Source organism: Procambarus clarkii, chromosome 41 (genome assembly GCF_040958095.1).
Source record: "Procambarus clarkii isolate CNS0578487 chromosome 41, FALCON_Pclarkii_2.0, whole genome shotgun sequence".
Taxonomy (NCBI): Eukaryota; Metazoa; Arthropoda; class Malacostraca; order Decapoda; family Cambaridae; genus Procambarus; species Procambarus clarkii.
In genome coordinates this window covers 919,815-939,593 of record NC_091190.1, presented here as the reverse complement: position 1 = coordinate 939,593, position 19,779 = coordinate 919,815, and the positions used below count along the sequence as shown (strand labels likewise).

The 19,779-nt window shown below is 40.1% G+C and overlaps 2 protein-coding genes across 2 annotated transcripts in view; both read left to right on the top strand.

Moving 5' to 3' along the window:
• LOC138373053 (exportin-7-like) overlaps nt 1–19,779 on the top strand; it is a 174,123-nt gene that overhangs the window by 6,327 nt on the left and 148,017 nt on the right. The window contains exons 2-3 of the mRNA XM_069339073.1: nt 12,318–12,564; nt 18,991–19,160. Coding sequence (XP_069195174.1) covers nt 12,318–12,564; nt 18,991–19,160 — 417 coding nt within the window. The remainder of the gene's footprint in view (nt 1–12,317; nt 12,565–18,990; nt 19,161–19,779) is intronic.
• Nucleotides 1–19,779, top strand: part of LOC138373269 (uncharacterized) — a 78,896-nt gene that overhangs the window by 43,846 nt on the left and 15,271 nt on the right. The window lies entirely within an intron of this gene.

Below are 19,779 nucleotides of genomic sequence, written 5' to 3'. Positions count from 1 at the left end.
AATGATGAGTAATTCTTTGAAAATTCTTTGAAGACGATTCCTAACCTATACTTCTTCTCAAGGTCATATTTTTTATTAATGGATTTAAGTATTCCCTTTGTAAGCCAAGGATTGTTTAGCCTTTTAGCTGTGACTTGTATTGTTAGCATAGGACAGTGGGGTGTTATAAAGGCTGAGAGTTTTTTGAAGAAATGATTACACTGCTAGGTTGATGTCCCGTATGTTCCCTAATTTTGATTCCAAGTTGATATTATCAGCAGCAGCTATCAAATTGCCTATAGCAGTTTCATTGTGCAGCCTAAAGCTTATGTCCCTTGTTTCTAGAGGTGGTTTGTTAATGTTGATTATGAGAAATGTGGGGTAATAGTCTGTAGTGCTATCGATGATTATCCCTGAATTAAGTGGAGAGGTTATGTTGGTTCAGATGTGATCAAGAACCGTGGCAGTACTATCAGTGATTCTAGTAGGTCTAGTGATTAAGGGTATGAAGAAGCAGGAATTCATACCGTTGAGGAAACTAACAGCAGGAGGGTTATCAGGCTCGCAGAGGTCAATGTTAAAGTCCCCAGAAATAATTAAGTGGTTTTTGTTCTGTCGGTTCTCTAATATAAGATTTCTAAGGTTAGAGTTAAATTCAGTCACATCAGTGTTAGGAACCCTGTAGACTGCTCCCACAGTCAAGGCAGCATCGTTACCCTCATAATAAATAATAAATAATAATAAATAAATGTTTATTCAGGTAAGGTACATACATACAAGAGATTTTTGCAAAAATTGATAGGTTTATAGATAGAGCTAGTACATACAATGTCTAAAGCCACTATTTCGCAAAGCGTTTCGGGCAGGAAAAACATTAAAGACTGAAACTTAATACTAATTGAGTTTAAAGTATAAAATGTGTTGAAAACAAATAAAAATAAAAATAAGAAATTGGGAACATGGCTGAAAAAGCAGCACAAATATAATTAGGTCGACAAACAGCGGTGTTTAAAAAAAACAGACATGGGTTGACAATTGAGGGGTAAGGTAGGTTACAGGGAATTTATTAGGTAGTGCTTCGTTTTTATCTTAAATTGGTTGAGAGAGGTACAGTCTTTAACATGGTTGGGAAGGTCATTCCACATTCTGGGTCTCTTGATTTGTAGAGCATTTCTAGTTTGATTAAGTCGTTCTCTTGGAATATCAAAACTGTATTTGTTTCTGGTGTGGTGCTCATGGGTTCTGTTACAACCTTCAATGAAGCTTTTGAGGTCAGGATTGGCATTACAGTTCAGCTTTTTATATATGTATAATACACATGAGAGAATGTGCAGTGACTTTATGTCTAACATATTCAGAGATTTGAGTAGGGGTACCGAGTGATGTCTGGGGCTAGAGTTGGATATTGTCCTAATAGCAGCTTTGTGTTGAGTAATTAGAGGACGTAAATGATTTTGGGTAGTAGAACCCCAAGCACAAATACCATAGTTGAGATATGGATAGATGAGGGAGTAATAGAGAGCCACCAGGGCAGGGCGGGGTACATAATATCTGATCTTAAAAAGAATGCCAACAGTTTTTCAAACTTTTTTTTTATATATTTAGAATGTGTCCCTGGAAATTCAGCTTGTGGTCAATGAGAACGCCAAGGAATTTGCCATCTATTTTGTTACAAATTTGGGTATTGTTTATTCTGAGATTTATTTGATTAGAGGATTTATTGCCAAACAGAATATAGAAAGTTTTGTCAATGTTAAGGGTGAGTTTGTCGGCAGTTAGCCAAAGATGGACTTTATTTAGCTAAGTATTTACTGTGGCGTTTAGAGCAAGGGGGTCAGGACTGGAGTAAATGAAGGTTGTGTCGTCAGCAAATAAAATTGGTTTGAGGTGTTGGGAGGCATTTGGAAGGTCATTAATGTAGATGAGAAAGAGGAGAGGGCCAAGTACGCTGCCCTGAGGAACACCAATGTTGATGGGTAGGGTGGGAGAAATTGAATTATTCACAGAAACATACTGGAGCCTGTCAGTAAGGTAAGAATTGAGGTATTGTAGGGAGTGTCCTCTGACTCCATAATGATATAATTTAAGAAGAAGGTTTTGGTGGTTGACAGTGTCAAAAGCCTTACACAGGTCCACAAATAACCCAACAGGGAACTCATTTTTATCAAGAGCTGCATGAATCAAGTTAATCATACTAATAAGTGCTTCGTTAGTGTTTTTTTGGGTCTGAAGCCATATTGACAAGAGCTAAGTATATTGTGTTTGGCTAGATAAGAGTAAAACTGCTTGTAGATTAGTTTTTCAAATATTTTTGACAAGTTAGGCAGGATTGATATAGGTCTGTAGTTGTTAACATCTGTGAGATCACCACATTTGTGGACAGGGGTTACTCTCGCTTTTTTAAGAATATCTGGAAAGGTTTGGAGTTCAAGTGACTTGTTGAAGAGCAATGCAATAGCAGGGGCTAAAGATCTGGAGGCTTTTTTGTAAATTAAAGTTGGTATCTTTTCAAGGGCACTAGACTTGGTTTTAAGGGAAAGGATTATCTCATTGACGTCAGTGGAATTAGCAGGCTTTAGGTACAGAGACTGTGGATAGTTACCTGTAAAATAGTCCTTAACATCAGTACTGGAAGATGGAATATCATTTGCAAGGGATGACCCAATGGAAGAGAAGAACCTATTGAACTCAATAGCAGAATCAGAGGCTGAAAGCTGACCATCGTTATTGGACAGGAGTGTTGGTTTGTTATTTAAAATCTTTGATCCCAATATTTGTGAAATTGTGCTCCAAATTTTTTTAATGTTACTCTTTATTTGGGTAAATTTATCTTCGTAGTATTTAGTTTTGGCTCGTCTAATTATCTTAGATAGCACTAACGAATAATTCTTTGAGAATTCTTTGGAGACAATTCCTAACCTATACTTCTTCTCAAGGTCATGTTTTTTATTAATGGATTTAAGTATTCCCTTTGTAAGCCAAGGATTATTAAGCCTTTTGGTTGTGACTTGTTTCGTTACCATAGGACAGTGGGTGTTATAAAGGCTGAGAGTTTTTTGAAGAAAAGATTGCACTGCTAGGTTGATGTCCCCTATGTTACCTAACTCGGACTCCCAGTTGACATTATCAACAGCAGCTATAAAATTGCCTATAGCAGTTTCATTGTGCAGCCTAAAGCTTAACTCCCTTGTCTCTAGAGGTGATTTGTTAATGTTAATTAAGAGAAATGTGGGGTAATGGTCTGTAGTGCTATCGGTGATTATACCTGAAGTAAGCGGAGAGGTTATGTTGGTCCAGATGTGATCTAGAGTCGTGGCAGTACTATCAGTGATTCTAGTAGGTCTAGTGATTAAGGGTATGAGGAAGCAGGAATTCATACAGTTGAGGAAGCTAACAGCAGTAGGGTGTTCAGGCTCGCAGGGGTCAATATTAAAGTCCCCTGCGATAATTAATTTATTAAAAAAAGTGTCAGCCTTTATAACACCCATGCACTTTCCTATGCTAACGAAACAAGTCAAAACTAAAAGGCTAAACAATCCTTGGCTTACAAAGGGAATACTTAAATCCATTAATAAAAAACATGACCTTGAGAAGAAGTATAGGTTAGGAATCGTCTTCAAAGAATTTTCAAAGAATTACTCATCATTGCTATCTAAAATAATTAGGAGCCAAAATTAAATACTACGAAGATAAATGTACCCACACAAAGGGCAATATTAAGAAAACATGGAGCACAATTTTTCAAATATTGGGATCAAAGAAGATTTTAAATAACAAACCAATACTCCTGTCAAATAATGATGGTCTGCTTTCAGCCTCTGACTCTGTTCTTGAGTTCAATTGGTTCTTCTCTTCCATTGGGTCATCCCTTGCAAATGATATTCCATCTTCCAGTACTAATATTCAGGACTATCTTACAGGTAACTATCCACAGTCTCTGTACCTAATGCCTACTAATTCCACTGATGTTACTGACATAATCCTTTCCCTTAAAACGAAGTCTAGTGCCCTTGAGGAGATACCAACTCCTATTTACAAAAAAAGCCTCCAGATTTTTAGCTCTTGCCATTGCATTGCTCTTCAACAAGTCACTTGAACTCCAAACCTTTCCAGATATTCTAAAAAAACGAGAGTAACCCCTGTCCACAAATGTGGTGATCCCACTGATGTTAACAACTTCAGACCTATATCAATTCTGCTAAACTTGTCAAAAATATTTGAAAAACTAATCTGTAAGCAGCTTTACTCTTATCTAGTCAAACTCAATATTCTTAGCTCTTTGTCAATATGGCTTCAGACCCCAAAAAAGCACTAACGACGCACTTATTAGTATGATTAACTTGATTCATGCAGCTCTTGATAAAAATGAGTTCCCTGTTGGGTTATTTGTAGACCTGCGTAAGGCTTTTGACACTGTTAACCACTAAAACCTTCTTAAATTACAACATTATGGAGTCAGAGGTCACTCCCTGCAGTGCATTAAGTATTACCTTACTGACAGGCTCCAGTATGTTTCTGTGAATAATTCAATTTCTCCCACCCTACCCATCAGCATTGGTGTTCCTCAGGGCAGCATACTTAGCCCTCTCCTCTTTCTTATCTACATTAATGACCTTCCAAATGCCTCCCAACATCTCAAACCAATTCTATTAGCTGACGACACGACCTTCATTTACTCCAGTCCTAACCCCCTTGCTCTAGATGTCACAGTGAATACTGAGCTAAATAAGGTCCATCACTGGCTAACTGTCAACAAACCCACCCTTAATATTGACAAAACTTTCCATAAACTTTTCTATAAAACTTTTGGCAATAAATCCTCAAATTAAATAAATCTCAGGATTAACAATACCCAAATTTGTAACAAAGTAGATGGCAAATTCCTTGGCGTTCTCATTGTCCGCAAGCGGAATTTCCAGGGACATTCTAAATATATCAAAAAAAGTTTCAAAAACTGTTGGCATTCTTTCTAAGATCAGATATTATGTACCCCGCCCTGCCCTGGTGACACTCTATTACTCTCTCATCTATCCATATCTCAACTATGGTATTTGTGCTTGGGGCTCTACTACCCAAAATCATTTACTTCCTCTAATTACTCAACACAAAGCTGCTATTAGGACAATATCTAACTCAGGCTCCAGACATCACTCGGTTCCCTTACTCAAATCTCTGAATATGTTAGATATTAAATCCCTGCACATCCTCTCATGTGTATTTTATTTATATAAAACGTTGAACTGTAATGTCAATCCTGACCTTTAAAGCTTCTTAGAAGGTTGTAACAGATCCCATGAGCACCACACCAGAAACAAATACCTATTTGATATTCCAAGAGTACGACTTAATCAAACTAGAAATTCTTTACAAATGAAGGGACCTCGAATGTGGAATGACCTTCCCAATTATGTTAAGGACTGTACCTCTCCCAACCAGTTTAAGATAAAAACTAAGTACTACCTAATTAACTCAATGTAACCTACCTCACCCCCAAAATATCAACCCATGTCTTCTATTTTAAACAATGCTGTTTGTTGACCAAATTGTATTTTTGCTATTTCTGCCATGTTCCCCCCCCCCATTTTTTTTATTTTTTTATTTTCTCAACACAATTTATACTTTAATCTTAATTAGTATTAATTAAGTGTTAGTCTTAGTGTTTTTCCTGCCCGAAACGCTTTGCATATTAGTGGCTTTAGTCATTGTATGTACTAGCTCTATCTATAAATCCATCAACGTTTTGTATCTCACCTTGTATGTATGTACTTTACCTGAATAAATATTTGTATTTGTTTGTATTTGTAACCAAGCAAATATTGCATCAGCCAGAAAAGTTAGTTTTTAGTTTAGTTCATTTATTATGCACCCCATACCCATCTTGTGGGCGGTAGTGGAAAGGATTACAGAGACACATAATGGGCTCAGGGACTGAACCCCAGAGTTCATTTAGCTAAACAAGTTACAATCTTGATGAGCTAGTAACAAAATTCAGTATAAGTCGTCACATCAACAATGAATTTGAGATCGACCACAAGTACAGGTTCTAAATTAAGCAACTGACATATGTGGAGAGCTAGTGTTACAGTTGATGTTTGTCCTGCACACCGCCCCCCATCCAGTGGGCAGCGGTGGATACGTTACAATCACTTAGTTACTACCTACAGTTAGCAAACTGGGGATATTTGGCTAAAATTTCTGATAGCAAATCATTTTGAATGAAATATTGAAACATCGTTGGTACATTGGTTATAGAATTGTCTCTGAATTCACATATCTTTTCGCACTCCATCACATAGTGACGGAGGGTGTGCGAATAATTTTGTTGACAGTTTACATTTGGTCAGGTCTACATCAGCAGATAATGAGAATTCCCAGAGATACTTGTAACCGAGTCTCAGCCGAGAAGTAGTAACATCTAGAAGTCTGCTGATTTTATTGGATGGACCATTGATGTGTGGCTCCTCTTGCATGGTAGTATGATGATGGAATTACTGGTGTCGATTTCACTTTGCCTCAGATCTACAAGATCTTGTTGAAGTTCTCGATATACTGCTGCTCTCAGATTGCTCATTGACAATCCAAGGTTACACTCAACGGCTCCTTTAAAGGCAGATTCTTTAGCTAACTTATCAGCTCTATCATGCATTCGGAGGCCAACATGAGATGGAGACCACATGAAATGGACTCTGTTACCATCCTTAATAATTTTGTTGTATTTGTGTCTAGCTTCGGACACGAGCATGTTACAGTTATGTCTTAAAGAGTTGAGAGCATTTAAGGATGATAAGGAGTCACTTACAATTAATGTATCAAGTTTGGAGATTTGTACACATTTCAGTGCAAGGATCAAGGCAAATAGTTCGGTCTGAAGGGTAGAGGCCCAATTGTTTATACGGACTCCCCACTCAAAGTACAAGCCATCGCCCATTGTCAGAACAACTGCACTTCCAGCTGCACCCGTGGGGCGGTGTAGGGAACCATCAGTGTATATGATTTGAGAGAGAGAATGCTCTGTGGACAGAGCATCAATATGGCTTAAGGCGTTGAACTTTGCCTCAAGACGAAGCTTGGGCTTATCTCTAATTTGCTTCTTGGGTGGAAAGGGAGGATTAATATTGGAAAGGGTGTAACCTCCCACGGTGCAGGAAAGTGCCATTGTTGTCTCTCTTGGTACAAATTGTGAACCTGATACATTCTGAGTTGAGTTCCAGTTTTTGTTATCCATTTGGAACAATGCTGATCCTCAATAAAAAAATTCTGGAGGGCTTCTGTGCAAGGGTTAGAATGAGTTAGCCTAAGCATTTCTATACCAATTTGACAGTTAATTTTAGTAACACGATCAACAACGCTCGGAATATTAAGTTCCTTTCTCATATTAAGTATCTTTGTGGTACGAGGGCACCCAAGGATTATCCTCAAGGCTTCGTTCTGCAATTTTTCAAGCCCTCCAAGCTTTCAGGCATCAAAACAAGCAGAGGTACAGCATAATCCACTAAAGATCTGATGTATGCAAGGTACATCATTTTGACAATGCTGACATTGGCACCATAGCCTGAGTGATAACCTGCAACAGCCTTGAGAGTTGTTGTTTTAGATTCAGCTACTCGGAACAAGTTCCAAGTAGCACGCGCTATGGTGAGCCCGTAACTTACCTGACATAGGAGCGGGGCAAGTAGCACGGGCTATGGTGAGCCCGTAGTGGACTTACCTGGCACAGGAGCGTTGCTGTGTGAGCCTTGAGAGTTGTTGTTGTTGTTATATATTCAGCTACTCGGAACAAGTTCCAAGTAGCACGGGCTATGGTGAGCCCGTAGTGGACTTACCTGGCACAGGAACGGTGCTGTGTGAGCCTTGAGAGTTGTTGTTGTTGTTATATATTCAGCTACTCGGAACAAGTTCCAAGTATCACGGGGTATGGTGAGCCCGTAGTGAACTTACCTGGCACAGGAGCGGTGCTGTGTGTCAAGGATTGTAGCTGGGAGCCATCAGACAGTTGCATCTTGCGAACAGCTCCTCCCTGCTTGGGTGGCCGCCGATTGTTTATCTTTGTTTTCTCTGCTGAGATAATTAAACCTAGGTCCTGACATGAGTCTAATACAGAGTTAAGAGTGTTCTGCGTGTTAGCATACCCAGTGGTGTGTAGCATTATATCATCAGCATACCCAGTGGTGTGTATCATTATACCATGAGCATACCCAGTGGTGTGTATCATTATACCATGAGCATACCCAGTGGTGTGTAGCATTATATCATCAGCATACCCAGTGGTGTGTAGCATTATATCATCAGCATAGCTAATGATATGGACGTTGGGTTTGCTCGGTATAGAGTTTAACAGCGTGTTTATTAAGATATTAAATAAGGTAGGACTGAGGACACCACCCTGCGGGGTGCCTAGTTCAAAATCTCTTGTTACACTCCTATTCCCCTGGAAAAATACAGATGACTTCCTGTTGGATAAGTAACCCCCTGATCCAACAAAGAAGCCGACCACCAATATTCATTCTTGCAAGCTCACTCAAGATAACATGTCTATTTGCAATATCAAAGGCAAACTTAAGATCTAGGAAGGTGGTATATGACTTTTCAGCGTGCAGGGTAAGAAAGGTGGTGATGCAATGATGCACACTCCTTCCATGCATGAAGCCATATATCTGGAGCGATAGCATGGTTCTTATTCTATGGAGGAGACGGTTTAGGACCATTCTCTCGAATGTTTTGCAAATGCAGCTAGTAAGGGAAATTGGGCGGAAAGCATTCTCTTGATTTGGCTTGGGAATTGGAATGATTATACTGTTGGTCCAAGAGATAGGAAGTTCCCCAGTAACATAGCTCATATTATACAGCTCAAGCAGGGGATTCCCTGGTACTAAAGGGAGCAGACGCAATATGTCATAAGTGATACCATCTTCACCGGGGGATGTGGCTTTGCCTTTGTTTAGGGCCGCGAGTAATTCAAACTCAGTAAATGGCACGTTGCATTCATCTTCCTTGTGGAGCATGAAGTCAACGAGCCTTTCTCGATCTCCGTAACTAGCATTTAATCTGAACTGTATGGCTGGGGGAAGATTATTGAAGCTAGAGGTGGTTGCCCAAGCATCGACTAACTCGTTTGCTCTGTGTAGAGGGTGAGGGTGTGCTACTTGGCCGATCTTATCGCCTTTAATTCTTTTAATATCCTTCCATGCCTGGCTGAGGGGGGTGTGAGAGTTGAGACTGTTAACAAAAGTTTCCCAGTTATCTTGCCTGAGCTCTGTCATGCGCTTCCTCGCCTTGGCTTGAAGAATGGCTAGAAGCTCTTTTCTAGCTCTTGGCTAGAAAAATGATAGATAATATAAAATTATATTTCAAACAATGGTGTTTGTTGACCAGTTAGTTAATTGACCAACTTGTACAATTGCTGATTTCTGCCATGTTCCCACCGGTTTTTTTCTTTTCTTTTATTCCTTTTTTCAACACAATTTATACTTTAATCCCAATTACTATTAAGTTTCAGTTCAGTCTAGTGAATTGAAAAGCTGTCAAACTTTTACCTCATTTAAAAACAAAAACAAAAAGTACCTAATTTCATCTTTGTAGTTTCCTACACTGAGCTTCAACTTTGCTCTGTATCTAGTGTTACCCAATCTCCCAATCTTTATGTACTTAACCCAAACAACTTTATCATTGTGTTCATTGCTGTCTTCTTTTATGTGCTAGCCACATGCTGTATTGTGCATACTAATTTTTGTTAAAACTACCATTCAAGCTGCCATTGCAATCAATCGGAGCTACCTATGTGCTTTAATATACCTATAATTTTTCTCTCATCTTTTATTTTTTTCATGCTATGTAACTTATCATTTTTATAAATTTTGCAAGCATTTATCTACTTATAAGTTTCTTAGATTAAGGACCTGCCCGAAACGCTGCGCGTACTAGTGGCTGTACAATTTATTTATTTATTTATTTATTTATTTATTTATTTATTTATTTATTTATTTAATGAATTAATAACAAGAATGTAATTACTATGCTATGTATCCTCACAATCCCAATGTACCTTGTATATATATAAATAAAATAAAAATAAATAAGTGTTTTTTCCACCCACACCTTGCCCGAAACGCTATGTGTATTAGTGGCGTTAGGTATTGCATGTACTACCTCTATCTATAAATTCAACATTATGTTTGTAACTCTTCATCTATGTATGTTTTTTTTATAGAGTTTTTTTGGCGTGTTCTGGCTGGTTCTCCCGGCGGGGTGACGGTGGTCGGGGGGGCCGGCTTGGCCGAGAGGTGCCGGGGGTTGGCGGGGTGACGGTGGGCTCCTGGTGTGCCCTCAGTCGTGGTGGGCGGCCGGCTTCTGCTCCGCCGGAGGACACTGGATGACTTTTTATGTTTTAGTTGGGGGCAGAGTTTTGGTTTTGCTACCTGGTGTTCTCTGTGTGGAGCGGGGCCGGTGCTTGTCACCCTGAGGGACTCCTGGGGCTCCCCAATCATCTGCCCGTCTGTGCGTTTATTTGCCGTATGGCATATTAGTTTCTAGTGATTGGCGTCACTCGTTTCGCGATTTGGCTTGGCGTTCCGCCCTTCCAGGCTTCGCGATTCACCCTTCACGGGTACGCCGGGGCGCATTCGATCCCACGATCGTCGTCGCCTTTAAATCAACAACAACAACATACTTTTTCTGAATAAAAAAGTTAATTTAATTAAATTTAATTTAATAGAATGGATTACAAGAACTTTCAAATCCAGGGATCCCATCACAATTGTTTTACTCTTCAAATCACTTGTGTTGTCACGTCTCGAGTACTGCTCAGTACTCACTTCCCCCTTCAGAGCAGGAGAGATTGCTGAAATAGAGGGAACACAGAGAACATATACGGCACACATAGACGCGATAAAGCACCTAAATTATTGGGATCGTCTCAAAGCCCTCCAAATGTACTCACTAGAAAGAAGTCGAGAGAGATATCAAATAATATACACAAGGAAAATACCGGAGGGCCGAAATATTGCGGAACAACAGTGGACAGCTTCAAGAGAAAACTAGATAGTTTTCTTCAAGGAATGCCGGACCAACCGGGCTGTGGTGGGTATGTGGGCCTGCGGGCCGCTCCAAGCAACAGCCTGGTGGACCGAACTCTCACAAGTCAGGCTTGGGGAGTAGAAAAACTCCCAGAACCCCATCAAGCAGGTATCACTTAGTTGTGCTTGCAGGGTTGAGCTCTAGTCCTTTGGTCCCGCCTCTCAACTGTCTATCAACTGGTGTACAGATTCTGGAGCCTACTGGGCTCTATCAGATCTACTTTTGAAACTGTATGGAGTCTACCTTCATACACAGGTAGACTAGCAGAGTTAGTTTTTTCTTTCTCTGTGGCTCATTTGGGTACTAAGTTTCCACCTGTGTCTTCTTGCTCATGTTTCACCCATGCTAAATAGTTTGCCATTTTCCACCCTGTCAATTCACCTGAGAATTTTGTAGGTGGTGATCATGTCTTCCCTTATGCTTCTGTTTTCCAGGAACGTGAGGTTTAGCTCCCATAGCCTTTTCCTCGTAGCTCATACATCTTGGTTCTGGAATTAGTCTGGTATACCTCTGAATCTACTCAAACTTTGTCTTGTGTTAAACTAGATATGGACTCTAGGCTGGAGCTGTATAGGCCAGGATTGGTCAAACATAGGTGGTATACAAGGTCCTGAATGATTCCTTACACAAGTTCTTCAGGGCAGTTCCTATGTTGGCCAATCTAGCATATGCTGCTGATATCCTTTTGATGTGGGCCTCTGGGGTCAGGTTTCCAGATAAGTACAAAAATACAAATACAAATATTTATTCAGGTAAAGTACATACATACAAGGTGAGATACAAAAAGTTGATGGATTTATAGATTACTTGCTTATTCTACTATGTAGAATAGAATTTATAGATTACTACTTATTCTACTATGACTACTTGCTTTATTGCTAAAGTGTTCAATCCTAGATGATCCAAGTGGTTGGGCACCGTTTCTTCACACCATCCTCATCCCAGCTCCTTGTCCTATTCCTTCCAAGTGCTATTTAATCACAATAGTGCTTTCTCCTGAAAATTTCTTTATATAAAATCTTCAATAACTTGGTCTCATTCAGTACAGATGAACTTAGAGTATGTCTTTCTGCTGCTGTATAGGCATCTTAAAAGATATAATCTTATTGATAATTTTTTTAATTTACAAAATTGCATAGTGCTATATAGCCATTCTGGCTTAGCACATTTCTGTTGATAATTACTTTCTTGCCATTGCACTTAAATAAGCAAGTAATATTTAATATACATGCTACACTGACTCATAAATATTCTTAACCCAATAGGAGGTGGTGAAGCTAGAGTTGTTGTGCAAGCAGCTTTACGAGGCTAACGATGGGGTTCAGCAGCACGAAGCAGAAAAGGCATTAGTGGAATTTCAGTCCAGAGAGGGTGCTGCTACTCTCAGTCAGTGTCGGCTGCTCCTAGATCGAGCAAAGTCGCCTTACACTCAACATTTTGCAGTGACAACTCTCACAAAGCTTGCATCTAGAATGCCATGTACTCTGTCACTACAGCACAGAATGGATATGAGTAAGCTTTTTTTCTTGTTGCCATGATTTTATTATTTTGTTAATATGGGTGTGTTAATAGGTCCCTTTTTTTTAGGGTAAATGTTATAAACCCATGTCTTACTATTTAAAAAAAAAATGTTGTTTGTTGACCAACTTGTATATTGGCTATTTTCTACCATGTTCCCCCCTTTTTTTTATCTTTTATTATTTTTTTTTCTTTCAACGCAATATATACTTTAAGCTCAATTACTATTAAGTTTTAGTATGTGTTTTTTTTCCTCACCTCGCCTTGCCCGAAACACTATGCGTACTAATGGCTTTAGGTATTGTATGTACTACCTCTATCTTTAAATTAATCAGAATGTTTATACTGTAACTCTGCAACTATGTATGTACTTTTCCCTAAATAAATTATTATTATAAAAACAGCAATGAAAGAAAATGGGAGAAGTAAGGAACAACTATGCCTCTTTAATGTGGTCTTTGAAATTCAAGTTGGAAAGTGTAAACATGTGGTTGTTATTGCAAATGAGATGACAGAAGTTAGAATTCAAAAGTTCTTTCCGGGAGAGATCTCCCGGTAACTCCGTGATGCTAAACAGTAAGATGCTTGTAAGTCAAGCCATGTCTTGGGAAATGCACCAGGCATCTGAGACTCACTCATGTTTACCAGGTGCAATAACAGAAACTGGCTCAATAAGGCAAGGGGTGCTTGAGTATCATAGATGTACCCAAAACCAAGAAAAATTCCACTGGAATTCACAAATGCAACAAAACAAACAACTGCTTGAAAGAAATTATGGAACTGAAGGTAGGGAAGTAAATGATCATTGCCTCAGTGTAAACACCAGCTATATTTTTCCTGACCACCATCTACTGCATCATGTTTTAGCTGACTGGCATTGGCTATCCCTGGAGTGTTTTTTTCTCCTAGGAGCCATTACTTTATTTCTTTTAATGGTTTACAATTATGTTTTATGCCACCCATATTGCATGTGCCTTGGTTTAATATTTCACACTACTTTATTCCGTGGTTCTCATCCACAGTGGTTGTCTTGCATTTTTTCTATACATACCATAGAAACTCGCTCTGAAGGGTTTAGGTTTCTCCTCTGAATTGACTCCTCTTTAAAGTCACCTTGCCTCTGGGTAGTGCATGAGATTTGTTCTTCACTGTGGAGTAGAGCTTTCTTACAAAGTTGGCTGTGATCTGTCTGTGCATTTATAAACGGTTTAATACCTGTCCTTTCTCCTTAGGCGCGTAATGATTTTTATGCTTTCACTTAGGCTGCTCTTGGGCTGCGTAAGTGATTGTTCTTATCTGGAGCTGCTTATGCTGTTCCCAGTTAATTGATTAAGGTCAAGGTTAAGCATTTATTCAGCCAAAGCACCTTCCTTATGTGTAGCATGCCGACTTGTCTGCATGACGGTCTGGGTATCTTGGTAGCCCCAAGTCCCCTTTTTTTTTATATATGGGATGTCACTCTCAATTGTGACCACTGATGTTCATTCCCTTGGCCTCTATCATTTAGCCTGTCAGGTCTGGGGTTTGCTGAATGTGGCTACAGAGGTCACCCTCTCTGTTGGTTTTTAATCAAGGCAGTGAACCCTACTTTCCTTTCCTCTACCCTATGTACATTTGGGACATGACTGATGGATTTACTGTCTAGTCATGTGCAATGTTGATTCCATGGTTTCCTAGGGCTCATATGGTTTTCTTCATACACAAATGTATGTTATTTGATATTTTTTTTCCCAGTTTTGAAGGCTTCCCAAGTGGAAGTCTTGCCTCTTCCTTCTTGGCTCTTGGACTTTGGGATGTATGTTGTCTTCATTCCTGATCCCTCCGCTTCTGTGCCAGGGACCTTTTCCTATGGTTTGGAGTTTTCCAGAGGAGTATCCTTGGCTCTTTCTGTATTGGCCCTCAATGGCTTCCCAGTGCAGTGGGGCTGATATCAGAGACACTGATATAAAAATATTAGGCCTTTGGGCTTTCTCAGGCCTGCTGAAGGCCAGGACTGAGCAAGTGTGCAAAACCCTTTGGTTTCCTTCCTTCGGCCCCGTTCAGACTCTTTCCCCGTGGTTCATTGTTTCCTCTGCAGGGTTCTCTTTCGAGTGGATAACTTCATGTAGCTCTACTGCTGGGTTCACGGGGCTTGGCTCTGATGGGCTTGGCTCTTCGTTGTTCCGAGTGTGTCCAATGTCCTTGCAGATGGCTGTCTTGGTTCTGTTCCGTTTCACTTTGTAGACGGTTAGTGCCGCCTTCTTCCTGTGGCTTTGTTTGGGCACCCGGACATGGACCTCTTTGCATCTGTGTGGCCTCGTTGCCTACCTTTGTATGTTCTGTACATGGGTTTCGTGTGCCTCTTGACCCCAGTCCAGCTGTTGCTCTGGGTCCTGGCCAGATTGAAGTCCTACCAGAGGAGGGTAATCCTTCTGGCTCCCCGGTTGCCAGTTCGGTCTTGGTTTCAGAAGCCGCTTGCTTTGTGTCTGAACTAGTGTTTTTCTGAGGCTCGCCCTCTATTGGAAGGTCTTTGCCCACTTCTCCTCTGCACACTTAATGTCTGGTATTTTTGGCACATGTTTATCTCCATCTTTACAGCAAGCAAGTAGCGTCTTTGGTAGTGTCTCGCCTGTGTTCTTCTCGGGAACAGTTTTTTGGTGCACCTTTCGCCACTTTCTTTTCCCATTTGTCGTTTTTCTCCGGTTTCTTGTCTTTTTCTCTTGATTGGCATCTCATGTTGGTTACTGTCATTTTGTATTGTAATTTCCTAAGTGTAGTTAAAGGATGAGAGCTACGTTCATGGTGTTCTGTCTTCCCAGTACTCTTTGTCGTATAACACTTTAAAACTACTGATGGTTTTGGCCTCCACCACCTTCTCCCCTAACTTGTTTCAATCGTCTACCACTCTGTTTGCAAAAAGAGTGATATTTTTTCGGCACTTTTGTTTCCTTAGCTTGAATGTGTGTCCTCTTGTTCGTAAAGTTGCTGGTTTCAGGACTTCCTCTTTGTCAATTTGATTGATTCCTGTTAGTATTTTATAGTATTTTGTAAATGGTGATAATATCACCTCTCTTTCTTATATCCTCTAGTTTTGGTATGTTTAACTTGTCTAGTCTCTCCTCATAACTCTTTGTTTTTCAGTTCTGAGAGCCATTTTGTAGCATTGCGTTACACCTTTTCCAGTTTCCAGTTTGAGATTTGGGCACCATACAACTGCTGCATATTCCAATTTTGGTCTCACAATAGTCATGGAACAGTTTCTTTAGTATTTCACCATCCATATACTGTAATTAAAAGCAAGTCTGAAGTTGGAAAACAATACATACACTTCTCTCACAATGTTGTTTGTGTATTTCTCTGGTGACAGTTTACCATTCAAAACCACCCCTAAGTCTCGTTCTTTATTAGAGTTCTGTAATTCCTTTCCATATAATTTGTAAGTTGTGTGTCGTCATTTTTCTCCGATTCCACATTCCATAACATGGCATTTATTCACAGTGAATTCTATTTGCCACTTGATGCTCCAAGCACTTACCTTATCTAGAGCGATTTGAAGGACATTACTGTCTCCTATCTTCCCCAGTATTTTAGCATCATCTGCAAACATATTCATATAATTCTGTATTCCCTCTGGTAAATCGTTTATGTAGAAGATGAACATTACTGGTGCAAGAACTGAATCCTGTGGTACTCCGCTAGTAACACTCTCCATCAAATACATTATATCTGATTACCTGCCTCATCTGTCTGAAAATTTTTCATCCATGTCAGAATTCTCTGTGTCCAGCAAGTTCCAGTTTCCAGAACAGCCTCTTGTGTGGGACTCTGTCAAAAGCCTTGTTTAGGTCCAGATAGACACAATCAAACCAACCACCTCTTTCCTGTATTATCTCTGTGGCTCTATCATAAAAAATAAGATTTGTTACACCGGATCTTCCTGTTCGAAAACCATACTGTATCCGTTATTATGTCATTACTCTAGGTGTTTAACCCATTTGTCTTTTGACTATTGTTTTTAGTATTTTGACTATCACACTTGTTTAAATCCTTGACTGTCATGCTTGTTACTGTGAGGTGCTGGTGGAGCCACTGCTGCTTGCGTACAATGTTAATACTGCCTCAGCTCCATTTCATAAGTTGTCTCATGCCGTGTTTCACCTTTGGCCTGCTCATGTGCCGCTGGAGCCTGCTTTGTCTTTGGACAGTGTTTTTGGATTTTTCTTCCTCTTGGTTTACTGTGTCCCCTTTATTTCATGATGATTTCTTTAAATCTTTGTTTTTGGTTTCTCTTGCTTCTGGTTGTTGGATTGGGGAGCTTCTTGCTCTCATTCCGAGGCAGGGTTTTTTGTTCTTTTGGCCCTAGTGGGTGTTTTGTTCATTTACTGTCAGGTTCTTTTCTGGTGAAGAATGAGTCAATTGGCTTCCAGAGGGGTCCTTTGGTTGTTGACACTTAGTTGGTTTTGCTTGGGGTGCATCGTTTGATATGTCCAGTGGTGACATTCTGCCTTGATTCTATTTTGGTAGATGCCATGTGAAGTGTTTTCTTCAACTTAATTCCTGCAGTGCGTCCTTCTCCCTTGTGAGTTTTCCTGTGTGTTTTCCTCCTCAGTCAGTAGTTAGCTCCAGGGAGGCACATGGGGGCTCCCATCCCCCCAGAAAACCAGCATTAATTATAATGAAGTGCCAATTTCTGGGCGAGTCCCAGTGGCTCACTGATCCCCTTCCTCCCTGGTCATTGGGTGCATTTCTACAACTGCCCTAGAACTAAGAGTGGAGATGGTGGACTTCCTAAACTCCAGAACCTGAATATGTGCCCAGGGCATGTTCAAAACTCTGCAGACAGAGCCTCATACCATTGAACATCATGAATCCAAGATTTGACCACAAGTCAGTTAAATTAGATTATATTGTGGACTACTGGAGAAAAAAATTGGCTGTGGAACAATTCGTAGTCTTAACACTTTGGCGTACCCAGCGCGCCACCCCTTAACTGTGCGATTTGGGTCCCAGCGTTTCACGGGAGCGCGCGTTAATTCTGAAAAGTGTATACTCTCTTCAACTTTGTCACCTCAATTCTCGTCCTACGAGATTAAATTTGGTATCATTGTGTTCGCAATAGAATTCTCTACAGCACTAAATGCATATAAATTCCAAAAGCCCGGCTAATTACCTGCAGCAAACAGAGAAAGTGCGAACGAGTTACCCAGGAGCACGCAAAAGCGATAAAATGTGTTCACTCTTTTCACTCTTGTCACCTCAATTTTCGTCCTAGGTCTTTCATTTTGGTATCACTGGGTTTGCAATAGAATTCTCTAGAGGAACATTAGCATATAAAATAAAAAACCTGGTCACGCTTCACCCGCCGACGAGTTGAAGACGGGCCACGTGTTAACCGCCAGTGAGCGCCCAGACACCTTCCAGCTACACTCCCAATTTCTGCCCACAAATGTTTAGTATTTAGTATTTTAGTATATTTAGTATTATAGTTTAGTATTTTTTGTGTAGTAGCTGTACATCACATAAGCATTGTAGATAGCCATTTGCACAAAATAGAAGGTCATTTTCTTCGTCCATTTGTGAGTTTTCCTTATGAAGTGATAATATTTGATCATTTGGTCAAAGTGATCAACACCTTTCATGTTTGTATTGTAGTCATAGATTGCATTCGGCTTGTTGACAGTTACCAAACAGTCCCCCAAAAATCGGATAAAAACCTGATTTTTGGCAATTATTTTAGTGGACGACGCAGCATTGTGTCATGCCCGTGATTACCGACAGTAAACAGATGACACAGCATTGCGTCATGCCCGGGCGAAAGTGTTAAGATTCGTAGTCCTAAGGTTCCGGGTTTGATCCCCGGTGGAGGCGGAAACAAATGGGCAGAGTTTCTTTCACTCTGATACTCCTGTTACCTAGCAGTAAATAGGTACCTGGGAGTTAGACAGCTGCTACGGGCTGCTTGCTGGGGGTGTGTAACAAAAAGGAGGCCTGGTCGAGGACTGGGCTGTGGTGATGCTAAGCCCTGGAATCATCTCGAGATAACCTCCAAAATAACCACGTGTGTGGGATTCAACCTGCTTTGGCTGCAGCAAATCATTATCAAAAGTGACCATGATCTTGCCTTAAGGAGCAACTGAGTGGGATAAGTCAGAAATATTGTTAGACTGTGGATAATACACTATTCATGCAGAGAAGTATTTTTGACAATTTTAGCCATTGATATCTATTGTATGGTCTAAAGAATAAATAGCAGTCAGTCATGTTAACATTGCAGGTAAATGAAAATGCAATGGCAAAGAATCAGGTGTTATATTTACTTTAAAAATTATAGAAGTCATATAATAAGGAAATCTTGATTGATAGCAATTGATTTCATGTGTGGCAATGTATTTTTTAGGAACTGCTCAAGAACTGAATTTAAATTACACATTTTTTTTTCAGGAACGTATGCTCTCGATTATTTGGCAAGTCATCCTAAGCTTGTTCACTATGTGACTCAAGGCTTAGTGGTGTTGATTGTAAGGGTTACTAAAGAAGGCTGGTTTGATGCCCTTGATAAGAATAAATGGGCATTCAGGAATGTTGTAGGGGACGTTACCCGATTTCTTCAGGTAAGCATGATTTTCTATATATTTTTTTGCATTTGTTGAATAACATTTATAAGTAAAGAAACTGCAAAGCTCTTTTCGTTTTTTGAAATGTAGTAGTTTCTTATAATTACTTGAATAATATATGATCTCTTATGATTTTAACTTATGATTTGCTGCTTGATTATTAACATTTCATCACTACTGAATTTCATGCTTTCATGGGTTGGGAAGGCATCAGCCAAGAGAAAAATAGAGGGTTAAGTGTAATGAAACGGCCATTTTTAGGCAGGAATCAGTTGGCATCCCTTGGTTTGATCACTGGCATGGTGAGGGCACAGTGCACATGCCAGGCCATGGATAAGGACATTTCTAATAATTTTTTATCCCTGTTATATTGGATGGACACCATATGGGGTCATTCCTTCGGGTGACTCGTCTGCTGAGTTCTCGGGGTTTGACTTTCCTGGCTGTTCACGTTCGGGGGGGTGTCCAACGTCCTGGCGGACAGCCTGTCTCGGTTCATTTCCCTGTCAACGGAATGAACGGTCGATGCCAACTTGTTCAATTGGCTCGGCCGGACGTACGGGCTCCCAGAAGTGAACCTCTTCGCGTCAACTTGGTCGTGGCGTCTCCTGGTATG